The sequence below is a fragment of the Papio anubis genome, chromosome 14 (genome assembly GCF_008728515.1).
Source record: "Papio anubis isolate 15944 chromosome 14, Panubis1.0, whole genome shotgun sequence".
Classification (NCBI taxonomy): Eukaryota; Metazoa; Chordata; class Mammalia; order Primates; family Cercopithecidae; genus Papio; species Papio anubis.
Window position 1 is genome coordinate 66,925,210 of NC_044989.1, and position 12,903 is coordinate 66,938,112.

The 12,903-nt window shown below is 38.5% G+C and overlaps 1 protein-coding gene across 8 annotated transcripts in view; it reads left to right on the forward strand.

Moving 5' to 3' along the window:
- The window catches only part of MEIS1 (Meis homeobox 1), a 251,385-nt gene that overhangs the window by 69,875 nt on the left and 168,607 nt on the right, over window positions 1–12,903 (forward strand). For all 8 annotated transcript variants that reach the window (XR_004178292.1, XR_004178294.1, XR_004178295.1 and 5 more), the window contains exon 8: window positions 8,560–8,705. Coding sequence is in view for 4 of the 8 variants with exons in the window: in XM_031655235.1 (XP_031511095.1) it covers window positions 8,560–8,705 (146 nt within the window). In the remaining 4 variants the exon portion in view is untranslated. The remainder of the gene's footprint in view (window positions 1–8,559; window positions 8,706–12,903) is intronic.

The window sequence follows — 12,903 nt, forward strand, 5'->3', positions numbered from 1 at the left end:
CCTCTTATCTCTCCAGCCTTATCGTGTTTTGCTTTCCCAGGTTCCAGATCCTCCAGCCATACAAGGCCTTGGTACATGTTCTTCCTTTGGCCTGGAATGCTCGCCTCTGCCCTCTCCCCTTTTAGGCTGCCCACTACATGTAGCTGACTTTTCTCCACCCTTTAGATTTCTGCTCAAGATCACTCCAGCCTAAGTCAAGTCTTTTTGTTTCACGCACTCAGAGATGTGTACTTTTTTCCAATTAAGAGCTTCAGTTTGCAGTTGTACATTTATTACCATAATTAATTTAACTTTAGTGCCCTCTGACTGGAAAGCTTGATAGAAACGGAAACTCCTTCTGATTTTGTTCACCATTTATGTCCCTAAGTGTTGGCCTAGTGTTGGAGACATCGATATACTTTTGTTAAATGAATGAACGAATAACAAGAATGACTTTATGCAAAAGATGGTTACATATATGGGGCATATTTTTAAATGCTACATTTTACCCTTTAGCGGAGGAGGGGGAACAGTAAATTCACAGGAAGAAGCATTTTCTCCAGGCTGTGACTCTCCATGTCTTCCTTTAGGTTTCTGTGATGTCAGGAGTCCACTAAAGGGCAGAAAAAGGCTGTGAGTTCGTTCCACACTGGTTAACTATCAACAATTTCTTTCTTTTTTTGAGATAGAGTCTTGCTCTGTCACCCAGGCTGGAGTGCAGTGATGCGATCTCAGCTCACTGCAACCTCCGCCTCCTGGGTTCAAGCGATTCTCCTGCCTCAGCCTCCCGAGTAGCTGGGATGACAGGCGCGTGCCACTGCACCTGGCCCATTTTTGTATTTTTTTTAGTGAAGATGGGCTTTCACTGTATTGGCCAGGCTGCTTCTGAACTCCTGACATCAGGTGATCCGCCCACCTCGGCCTCCCAAAATGCTGGGAGTATAGGCGTGAGCAACCGTGCCCGGCCTAACTATTAACAATTTCTTGTCACCATTTAAGAAACCTAAATTCTGCTAGAAAGGAAAAGCTTGATGGCAGATCTCTGTGGAACAAACTTTAGGAAGCTTGTTGAGCCATTTCTTGTTATAAGTGCCAATAATACATTTATTTAACGTTTGTATATTCTTAATCTACAGCCCAACCATTCTTAGCTCCATCTTTTCCGTCATTGCCACTGATATGTCTGTACTGCAGGGCACTCGTTAAGCCTCTTCTAGAACTTAGCTCTGCCACAGCAGGTGCCCACATCTAACTCTTTATTTTGGTTTCCAAAGGAACTGCTTCAAATTTTTCAGGAAAGCTGTGGGTGGTAAAAGATATGAGAGTGTGCCGTCTTTTGTTGTTTTCCTTTGATTAACTGGGAATCACTTTGAGCTAAGAAGAACAAGGAGCCTTAAATATCTACAGATAAGAGGAGATACAAAAGTGAGGCTGAAGAGTTAACAGAATCCTAATTAAAGATAAACTTGGATCATTACATATTTGTATATTGGCTACAGAGTTGTATACTTCATATACATATGAAGTATAGTGTGTGACTCTTGAAAATGTGTAATAAGATTTAAGGGGTTAGCCAGACACAGGGTCTAAGACAGATAATCCAAGTACTTTGGAAGGCTGAGGCAGGAGGATTGCTTGAGGCCAGGAGTTTGAGACCAGCCTGGGAAACATAGTGAGACCCCGTCTCTACCAAAAATTAACTGGGTGTGGTGCCATGCACCTGTAGTCCTAGCTACTCTAGAGGCTGAGGCATGAAGACCCCTTGAGCCCAGGAGTTTGAGGCTGCAGTGAACTATGATCACACCACTACACTACAGTATGGGTAACAGAGTGAGACATTCTCTCTTAAAAAAGAAAAAAAGAAAAGACTTAAGGGGCTGTATTATGTGTTCAGGGAAAAGCTAATACAATTACTTGAAAAAAATCAAGGAAAGCCAGAGTTCTAGAGTTTTATACATTTAACATCAGATGTTTGATGTTTAAAATGCTGGCCTGAAGTTTGAGCTGAGGATCAAATTGTCTGCTTAGAAACAACTGAGTTTCTCAGCTATGGTAAACCTGGGAAATGTGTAAAGAGGGGGGTATAATTAATTCACTGGGAAAAAATGCAGAAAGAAACAACCTTTGCTCAGAAAAGATGCACAAACAGCAAGAAATTTTAGTTAAGTAAATGATTTTAAATTATAATTGCAGAAAGTAGTGATATATTTCTGAAAGGCTATGGTAGACATCATGAAGGATTCTGATACCTTAACTCTTAGTCCATCTTTGGTGCAAGATGATCTTAAAGGTTTAGAAGAAATATCCCAGCTCTGGGGAATGTATTTCTTGTATGTTTTCTTAGAGTTGTTTATTAATTTTCATTGGTGAATATTTTTCAAGAGTTTAATTTAGGTATGTCTCAGAAAGAAATGTAAGGGATGAAAATGGAAACTGTGGTTTTCTTCCTAGAGTGTAAAAGATACATTCATTTTTTCATTTTATAAGCGATGAACAAGTTTGTACACTGTACACTGGAGTAACACCAGGATTTGAGAGTAGAGAGGTGCATGACTTGGTCCCTGCCTTCTCAGACCCTGTAGTCAAATCAGGGAAAGATATATGGAAATAAAGAGTTTTAGCAGAGTGTTAGGATGGAGGAATGCCAGGAAAAGAAAAATCACCCAGTTGGTGGGTGGGATTGGGGTGTCACCAAATCAGCTATAGTCCAGCAAATACCTCTTAGAGGGGATGGCTATTGAGCTGAGCCATAAAGGTCACCAGGAAGTTTGTCATGTCATTAGGGGAAGTAAGGGAAGACTGCTGCAGGGAAAGGGACTAGCATAAGGAAATTCAAAGAGGTAGAGAGAGCAGTGCATGGTGCCATGAGAACGTCAAGTCTGCTCAGGACTGGTGATGGGGCTGTGAGTGCCAGTGCATATGGGGACTTGGCAAATGCTAGGCTGGAAAAACACCCAGGAGAGAGATCGTGAAAAGCCTTCCACGCCAGGCTAAGAAGCATAACCTTTATTCTGAAGGCAAAGGGTAGCCACCAAAGGATTTTAAGTACCAGGGTGATATGATCAGATGTGTGCTTTAGAAAAATCATTCTGGCAGCTATTATACATTCTAAATGAAGATAAAGCATCTCCTTAAGACCCCTGAAGTATTCCAGCTAGTTCCTGAAGAAGGGATGTCTATAATTCTCACCATTTATCCTCTTAACATGCCACAGAAACATTATCCCACCTGAATTCTGGCTACCTAGACTCAACCATGTCCTGAGAAATAGGTTTGGGGTAGTTGTTACATTTTTCCTAATAACCCTTGACATCAGGCACACCCAAACAGGCCACTATAAAGGAAACCCAGCCTTTCCATATTGATGGGATGTTTGTGTCAGCTGCCACGAGCAAGGCAGGGATGTTCTACACACTTTTTAAGGGGTGAGATGCCATTTTCCCTCATGTAGACACTCTATGGGAGAAACATGCAAGAGAAAAAAGAAACCTTCATGTTGAGCTTTCTTTCTGCTGACAATCAGATCATGCAACAATATCCTATTTGCATGAAAATGTAGCCACCTTACAACAGGAGCTATACATTCATAAGCATACTTTTGAATGGACCATTTGGAAAACTTTCAAGGCACAACCGAATTTACTCAGTATCAAAAGATACAACTATAAATGGCCTGATTTTTGAGTCTAGGTACATTTTGGGATTAAACACTATTCCTCAACACTGGAAGAAGAGAAAAGTAAAGTTTAAAGAGAGGATATGGCCCAAAACTACGGAATCTCAATACAATATTGTAAATGAAAATGATCTTGAAGTCACTGTGGCTTCCAGCATGGCTCCTAGAAAAACAAGGGGGTCCGCAACCTTACACGTTCATTTGCCCTGGCAGTCGAAAGTTCATCTCCTTAATTAGGAGTTTTGCTCCTGTGACATAAAGAACCCTCTGACAGACAACCCATTTTATTTTTACCTGATGGCCCACTGACACAGGAAGTACTGATCAGTTGTGATGTAAATCTTAGGAGCTGCTTTGGGTTTTGTTGTCTCACTCTGAGTAGGTTTAGGGGAACAGCAGTCCTGAGAGGACAGAAGGAGTTAGTAGAGAGAGAAAAAATGGGAGCAAGGCTTTGACCTGCCGGAGAGGAGCCCCTGCTGACACGGTCAGTCTGACCCATTGAATGGCCTGAATACGATAAATGCCGCTTTATCCTGCCTTGAAAGGCACGAGATAGCACAGTCTAAATGCCTGGGCATGCTTAAATAGGCGACTCGGGATGTTTGAGTTGAGCGTGTTTGAAATCTGAGCTCTCTGACAGCCTGGGAGCTGCCACAGGTCACCTGCCTTGCTCCGTAGGGACAGGCCCAGGTCTCACAAGAAATTGTCCGTAGACGAATTGTAGTACAAATTCCTTTCTTTGTTGGTTGGCCTCTTTCACTAGACCATGGCCTATAAAATTTTGTAAAAACAATTCTTAAATATTATTTGAAAGGGCAAATGGCCCACGCTGAAAGGTTTGACAGTTTGACATATAGTGCATGGTTTTGATAGCTCGGAAACTGAAAAGTGTGGCCAAGATTCTCCCCCTGCTCGTTAGAAACCTGGTGTTTTTTAAATAGTGTCTTGTTGCTGTGCAGAGTTCCTCTGCTCCTTGAAATCTGACAGGCAATGAGTCTGCTCCAGTGATCTTAAATCCTTTTAGACTAATTTGTGAGACAGTAGCAAAGTACTGTAGCTAGCACCTTGGAGTCCAGCATCCAAGAGGCACAGAACCAGGTACTGCCAATTAAGGAGCCATTCGGATAATCATATCAAAGCAGATTGCTTTAGTCTTCTGATAATGCCCGAGCCTGTGCCTAGAGAGAGAGGCACCCAGAGTTTCACTTCACTGAGGGGGAAAAAAGAGATTGGAGTGGCCCGGTCTCATCAGAGCCCAGGAAGTTGCAGGGAGTGGATTTCTGCATTAGAATGTTGCATATGTGCGGCCTGTGTGTGCGCAGCCCCGGCGGCTGCCTCTGCATAGCCAAAGGCCATTTTCAGGAGCCTCTGGCCCCTCAGTCACTGGCCTGCTAGTTAATTGCCACACGGGCTTCATGACACATGGGCAGATAATATGACATTTTCAGTTTCTGTCACTAGCAAACGCCACAACGTTGCTTGCACTAGTTGCTAAGAAGCTGTCAGAAACCATTAGCGGTTGGCTAAAGTCGCCCTATGGCATTTCCTCATAGCATCAGCAAAACGAGCATAAATCACCCACTGGAGCCTACTGCTATCCTAATGAGGCTGTAAGCTTGTTTATGGACTAGCATCATTTTTATGATTATTTCCACCTTTTCAGTTTGCCTTCATTTGGCGGCAGGAGAAGTCAGCTCCAGGAATGAAGTCACTGCTGACATTTTACAAATGTGGTTCAGAGCTGCTGCCTGCTGCCGTGTGGTCGGCCGGCGGTTCTCCAAGTTTGTTTAGTGATCTCAAAAATAAAAAAGGAAAGAAATTCTCGAGAGACCACAATGAGGTGACTATATCAAATTGCGAAGTGAATGGAAATGCTAAAGGTACAATTGACCATTTAGACTTTCCTCTGAGGTTGAGACATTTCCAGATCAATTTTCAATTTTAGAAAGTGGAAGAGGTTAAACAATTTATTAAAATCTATGAAAGTGTTTGCTTTTAGAATAGTCTGTTTTATTATGCTCTTCTCCTTCCCCATCTTCTCCATTTCCCTAACTTGTGTCGGAAAGGAGCAGGGTTTATTGTTTTAGGCTTTTCTGAACATGCACCAGTATTTACACTGGATTGAAAGCATTTGCTTCCAATGAAAATCTTGTCTTAGATTACAACCCAGCAGTGTAATTTCCCTCCCAGATGGGAGTAAAGTAGCTGTATTTGCCTAAAAACAGTAGGAAGAACAAACTGTGCATTAAGCCAAGGCTGTTTTTGGCTTGAGCTAATGATGTAATAGAAACCTTTTATTCAGGAGAGGTCACTGCCAGGGACTGAAGGGGGTGATCTGGCTCCTGCTTGAAAGGTTTCTCCATTGTATCTACATAAGTCTTCACTTAAAAAATTCTGTTCCTAATGCTTCTGCTTTCATACAGCAGAAATAAACAGGAAAGGTTCTGGTGAGTGTTACACATGGAATGCAGAAAGCCTTCCTCTCCTAATGGAGTATATAATTCAGGTGCCCTCAAGGCACGCTTTCAGGAATTCTTTTGCCTGAGGTAATGGGAAGCTAAGGTTGCTTTAAGGCCTTGATTATCTATTGATGCACAAAGCTGGAAAAAAGTCATCTCTGCTGGATTATAGTAGATATTTCCATAAATTATCAATGAATTCTCTTCTAGGCAGGCACTAGGCATTGCTTGCTAAATTAATCTGAAGGGGTTTGAGGTGGATAAAAAGGCTATTTTTTTTAAAGGTGGAAAATAATCATGGGGAGGTGGTGAAAACAGTATTGTTAGGTTATAAGCTTTTCATTTTTAATCAATGATCAAGTCGTATGTGTCCTTTCCTTGGTTACCTTTTGCATATTGAAAGTGGATTAGCCCATTGAAAATTTAAATGCTGTTGAGTTGTTTTCTTTTCTCATGTTTCTTTAATGAATTGTTATTTTATATGGTAAATTGCTTCTCTGAATAAAAAGCCTGTTTAAATACTGGACTTTCAAAGAATTTATTAGGCAAATCCAAGGGGACCTCTCATAAAATACTTGGTTATGCAAATAAAGACTTTGGTTGGGTGGAAGGAGTGCTGATGTACAGATGCCGGGGTCTGGCACAGCACAGACCCCAGTAGTTTCATGCCAGGGTACATGACCTTGACCCAGTCAGGGAACATAGCATTTTCTTCACTGATACAGTGATGGCTTTGGAGTGGTGGGTTTTCATGATCTTTTCCAAGTGAACACAAGCTATGATTCTGTGAAACTTTTAACAAAACAGATGGGTTTTAAATATAATAAAATTATGGATTTTTAATGAATAAAAGTTTAGAATCAGAAAAGTTTTACAGAAGTTTTGCATTTATAGCATATTCTGTAACAATAGTAGAAATGTTGGAATTAGTCTGTTCCTCACCCAACAAGCTTTCTAAACTTCATCTCAGTACCAGTTAAGGCAATTGAAAAAAAAAAAAAATTGAGGGACGCTTTTCTTTTTTTTCACAGGAGAGAGATAGGTCTGCTGAGGGAGCTGTTAAGAACAGTTGATTAGTTGCAACATACCTACTATAGATTAGACAGAAATAACTGAAATTGAACTAGAGAATTATTTTTTTATGTAGGACCTAATAACAGAAATGAGAAATACAGAAATTCATGAAGCCATGGAAATGAACCTGAGGCTATGTGCAGGAAACTTGTCTGACCAAAGTATCAGGTTCTTTGGGTCATGTAGATGGCTCTCCAATGACTTATTTAACCAGTGAATGTGTTCTTGGGTATATTTTTTTTTTTACCTCATTTCTAAGCCTGGCCGCTATAGCTCTTCCTTTTGGGCCCAGATCAACTTGTCGGTTTCTAAGAGAACGGTTGACTGAGCTAAGCTACTTTTTAGTGTAATGGGTCTTGTCCTTTGTTGTTTTCCTTTTTGACTTTGAAGTTAAGGCAAAAAAAAAACCTACTTTCCATTTGTACCTTGTAACTTTTTTTGAACAGTTATACAGGTTAAATTTTTATTTTTTTCTTATTAAACATGGTATTATAAAAGAGAAATACTACTTTTAAAAATTTCATTATGTCACAGAGCCAAAATGTTTTCTAGAAGAAAGAGTGTAAATGTTATAATAAAAATCAATAGAAAAATAGGATCCAATATAGAGGAATATGTTAGCAGGTGATTTTTCAGTGTGAAAAATTTAAACCTAGTACGAATTTTAGAAACTGCCTGAATTATTAGTGTAATACAATTCCAATTTACTGTTAATTTAGCATTACCTTATTTTATTTACACAGTAATTGTTTTTTAATTAAGAAACTATGTCAGGGGTTTTTCCCTTACTAAACTTGATGCTTTCTTTCTATTACAAGAAAAATTATATTTTATTTGAAGCATTCCTATGTCAAACTGCTTATATAATGGATTACCTACATTTCCCCATCCTAGTTTAACTAGTCTTAAGATAGATCACTTGTGGAAATAGTTGATATCTTAAATGAATCTTCTCACAAGTCAATGTCAATGACTGTGGAATCTGAATGCCCAGGCAGCCATAGCGCCACTGCTAATGACTGCCACCATGTTTAACTCCCCAGTAGGAGTTACACTTAACCTGTCTCAGCTATACATATTGGAATAATTACCATAGCAACAAAGTCACAAGGGGATTGGATATTTCCCTCCGTTCCCTTTGACTTTTGGCAATGTTCTTTGGAAGACGTTCTTCAGACTTGACTACTCTTGAGCCTAGGCCTTGTTCTTTCTCTTTGTTTTGGAAAACAAAACACAACAAAAAAACAGTACCAAAGAAACTATTAATCATTTAAATTTGCTCTTTTGGTTTTGTTTATATCCAAAGGCATTCTATTTGAATAAAGCATGTCAAGGTAGCATCAGTCAAAATTTGATTCACTATGTTTGCAGGTGATGGCTTGGACAACAGTGTAGCTTCCCCCAGCACAGGTGACGATGATGACCCTGATAAGGACAAAAAGCGTCACAAAAAGCGTGGCATCTTTCCCAAAGTAGCCACAAATATCATGAGGGCGTGGCTGTTCCAGCATCTAACAGTAAGTGGATTCTAAATGACATATGTAAACTAAATATGGACAATGAACCAGTTTTTATAGAAAACAATGAGAAAAAAGTGATCCCTCTGGACTTGAAATATTTAATAAATAACTGTGTTCCCACAGTTTTTGGAAAAATGTTAGCACTTATTTCTTAGATACATACCCCAAATGAGAAATTTTATTTAAAATTAACGATTGCGATTTTGTTAACTTTCGTAAGTTAAAAGCTTTAGGTGTTCATGTGCACTTGTGATTTTAAGAGTGTATATTCATGATGTTGCCTTTCTAAATGTGACCCTTAAGTGCTCAGAACCATCTCCTACCAAGAAGAAAGTAAGACAAACCCTAAAGAGAGACTTAATGTCTTCTGATGCTTTAGTGGACCTTTATAACAAATGGTCCACAAAAATTCAAATCATGTTGCAATGGCAAGATGATCACATAATTTGCTTTTAAATGGTTTGAATGCACTGGCTTCCATTACAAAACATTCATGTAAGTCAGAGCTCCACAGTGAAAGTTGTCCCTGTATTTAGAACTGTAAAGGAAAACAGCAATATAGAGTCAGCTCTTCCTGTGTAGTCCCTTGTGACTTTTCAAGCAGAGTAACAGTTTATATTGTCTGTGCAAGTATTGCTGTTTTCACTGCAGGAATTCTCCTGGAGATGTGAGAAACTGGAGATTTGGGGCTTTATGCCACTGGGGGATTTGTTTTGTTTGGTTATTGTTCTGAATGAATTTCATGTTCAAAATATTTACAAGAATAATATTTTGGTGGATATTTTTGCAAGTGCATACTAATTTAAAGAAGAAGACACAATGAAGATTTGTGGATAAAATAATATTTTAAAAATCAACAAAATTGTTGACCAGGGCAATTTCAATATTAGAGACAAAGAATGAATTTAGACAGGTTGTAGCAAAGTTACACAGATGGATAAATGTTAAAAACTCTTGAGGGTTGTTTTTTAATATCAGGAGAAAATATTTTATGATACTATTTTTGTCTTAGCTTGCTTTTCCTAAAGTCATTTTTTCCTTAAATATTAAAGTTAATCCTGCATTGTCATAAACACGTGCAGAGCCTGTTTACCTTCATTCCCAGGCCCACTTTCAAAGCCATGTTCCTCAGTGAGTTTTACGGGTACAGAGAGACAAACTCAGGGGATGTCTGAAGGTCGTGTTGGTTCTGCTCCTCTGGATAGAGGCTGTGCCTCTAATAATACTCAAGGGTATGAATTAATCCAGATTTTCCAGCATCAGTGAATAAGATAAAAACTGAGAGCAGCAGGAATAGCTAAAAAAAAAAAAAAAAAAAAAAAAAAAATTAAATTAAATTTAAAAAAAGTTTCCTCCCTTCTCTTCCTCCCATCACAATTCCAAACAGTAACTGGATTACACTACAGTTTTTGAGTAAACTTTAGGGCTTGGCTATGCTGGAAATTAGTTGAAGATTTAGTTTGTTCAAGCTGTTTTGATTTTAACATCATATTAGGTTTACCTAAAATCTGATTCAGGCACCATTACTTATCTGACACCTGTTGCATGTGTGTAGGTATTTCAAGATCTGACTCCTGCAAGTTCCCCATTGAGGATTATCAATCACTAATGAACTGGGGGAAAGGGGACTCAGGTCTTGAGGGCATATCTTGAAAAATGAATGAATGACATTTAGATAAGAAGTGGCAGTTGGTCAAAGGTGCAGTACAATGATGCTGATGCAATGATGCTGATATTTTATCTCCAGAGCTAACCAGCTAACTTGCTCTGTGGAATGAGTTGGTGTGGTGGGCAAAATCAGGTTGACCGTGAAGTCACAACCAAACAATTTCTATTTCCTAGACTAACAGAATCAGTGAATAGATTTCTTCAGCCCCCATCTCAATCTGCAAAGGAGTTTTGGTTTTACTTGAAGCTGAGGTGCCCCTGAAGAAAATATAATCAAATATTGGTTCAGACAGAATCAGGAGAGAGAGGAGCAAGTTATTTTGTGCAGCCACTAGTTTTCCTGTTTTTTCTAGGTTGTACCCTTGTGAAGACCCTTGTAGAGAGCTACATTATCTTCTTGAAACAAACAAACAAACAAACAGACAAACAAAAAACCAAAATAAACTTTCTAACAGCCCTCATGATTTTACATGCATTGCATTGCTTATATGGACTATGTGTTTGTTACTGGGGCAATTGTAATAGAAATTATTCATGAACTGTCTGCTTTCTTGAGGCCTGAATAATAGTCTTCAGTTTTGAGGTCTTTGCTGGCCTGTGCCACTGCCCTGGAAGGGAAAGCCCATTCATTCATGTTTCCCCAGCTTTCTGTGAATGTTTACAGGTGTTACCTTGTGGTTTCCATTGGGTATTTCTCCCCCTATTACCCACTCCAGTGCCATCTGCTCATACAGAAATATTGATTAATGACAACCCTCATTAAACAGCTAATTATTCTTATAACATCATCTGAAGAGCAAAGTTAGGAGGTATGTTTAAATTTTTCATCTTTCTTTCCCCCAGTGAAAAAGATTCCTTCCCTCTTCTCTAATTGCAAGAGCAAATAGACCTCCAGTTACAAGGAACACCCGTTACCCTTGTTTTGTAATCCTTCTTGAAGGAATGCATAGACTGCTTAGTAATATTTATAGTAAGGAGCTAATTTTAATAAATTCTATTTTTAAAACCTATAGAATCTAAAGAGAGTTTTGTTGTTGTTTGTCTAAATGTAAGTAACCACTGACATCTCAGTACTAATTCTTTACTGACTTTATTTCAAGTTCTGAGAGGTCTTTAGGGATGCACAATTCATTAGGAAGACTGTACAAATTTTATGGTCACATCATTGCTATATGATTAATGCAACTTATCTAGGAAATCCTTTCTGAAATCTTGCTAGATATAAAAAAGCCACTGAAATTCTGGCTAACTAAAACAATAGTAATACCAATTTATTAGTAAATTGTAAACTGATCTTTTTTTAAATGTCCAAAGACATATTCGAAAACCTCCCACACTTTTTAAAACTAAATTGCTATTTCTTTTTAAAATAAATGGATCAATTCTTTCATTGGGTTTATTCAGCGAAAAAAATCTGCCCTTGAAAGGGCTTTAAAGCATTTCTGTGTTAGAAAATTAGAATAGGCCCTGAATTAAAAAACAAAACACAACAAAACAAAAACCAAGTTTCTGGATTTGTAACCCAGCTACATGAGAAGAAAAATGTGGCAGTCTGTAGTTATCCACAGGTAGATTTAATCAGTAGCACATTTTACTATTCCAAAGAGAGAACTAAAGCCTCATTCTTGGGCTCACAGTCTCTAGCAAGCTAAACTGGACATACTTATATATAATGAAAACAATAAAAGAAAAAGGGAACGAGTTTTAAACTTTGGTGATTATGGGGTAAGAGGAAATTTCAGTGAAGTAAATTCCCAGCTTAGACTTAGTTGAGCGTTTTGCCAGTTGATAAGTAGAGAGGGTCTCTTAAAAGAAACTATTCCCTGGAATTGAAAAGAATGACTGACAGGATTTAAATAATAAGAGAGAATTAGAAAGAAAATAAAGGCATTTATTAATAGAAATACTTACATTTGCCTGAAGATAAATTATTGCAAACAATTAAAACGTGCTTAATATTTGCATATGAGTCACTGTGTATTCACAATCAGTTCAGGGGCATATGTCATATCAAGATTTCTTTTTCCTTCTTGAAGGCATTATTCCAACTGTAAACATAGTCTGTGACATCATAGTGCTTAAGCTGGATGTGTTTTGCATATTATCAGTTCTTTTGCTACATAGCGTTGGCTTAGCGAAAATGAAGAAAAAGAATACATGGCACGTTTAAGGTAAAAATCAAGGGTCTCTTTTCTTTTTTGTTTTCCAACCCTATTATATTACAGTCTAAAGTATAATCTAAATAGAAAAGCAGTTAATGTGGTTCTCATTTAAAATATGCAGTGACTGTATTTTCCTGCATGGAGCTCCTGTGCTTCCAGGAATACTGAAAGTTAGGGAGAAGGGAGGTAGTTAGAAAGCATACTTACAGATTCAGGTGAAGCAAGCATTCACGGGTCAATATCCGGCATTGACCAGTCAGGGTGGTGATCCTGACGGTGAACTGATTTTCATCCACACTCTCTCCTACTCCCCATCCATTCACCGTCCTGAGGATTCCATCTGGTTAAGCCTTACTATAGAGACA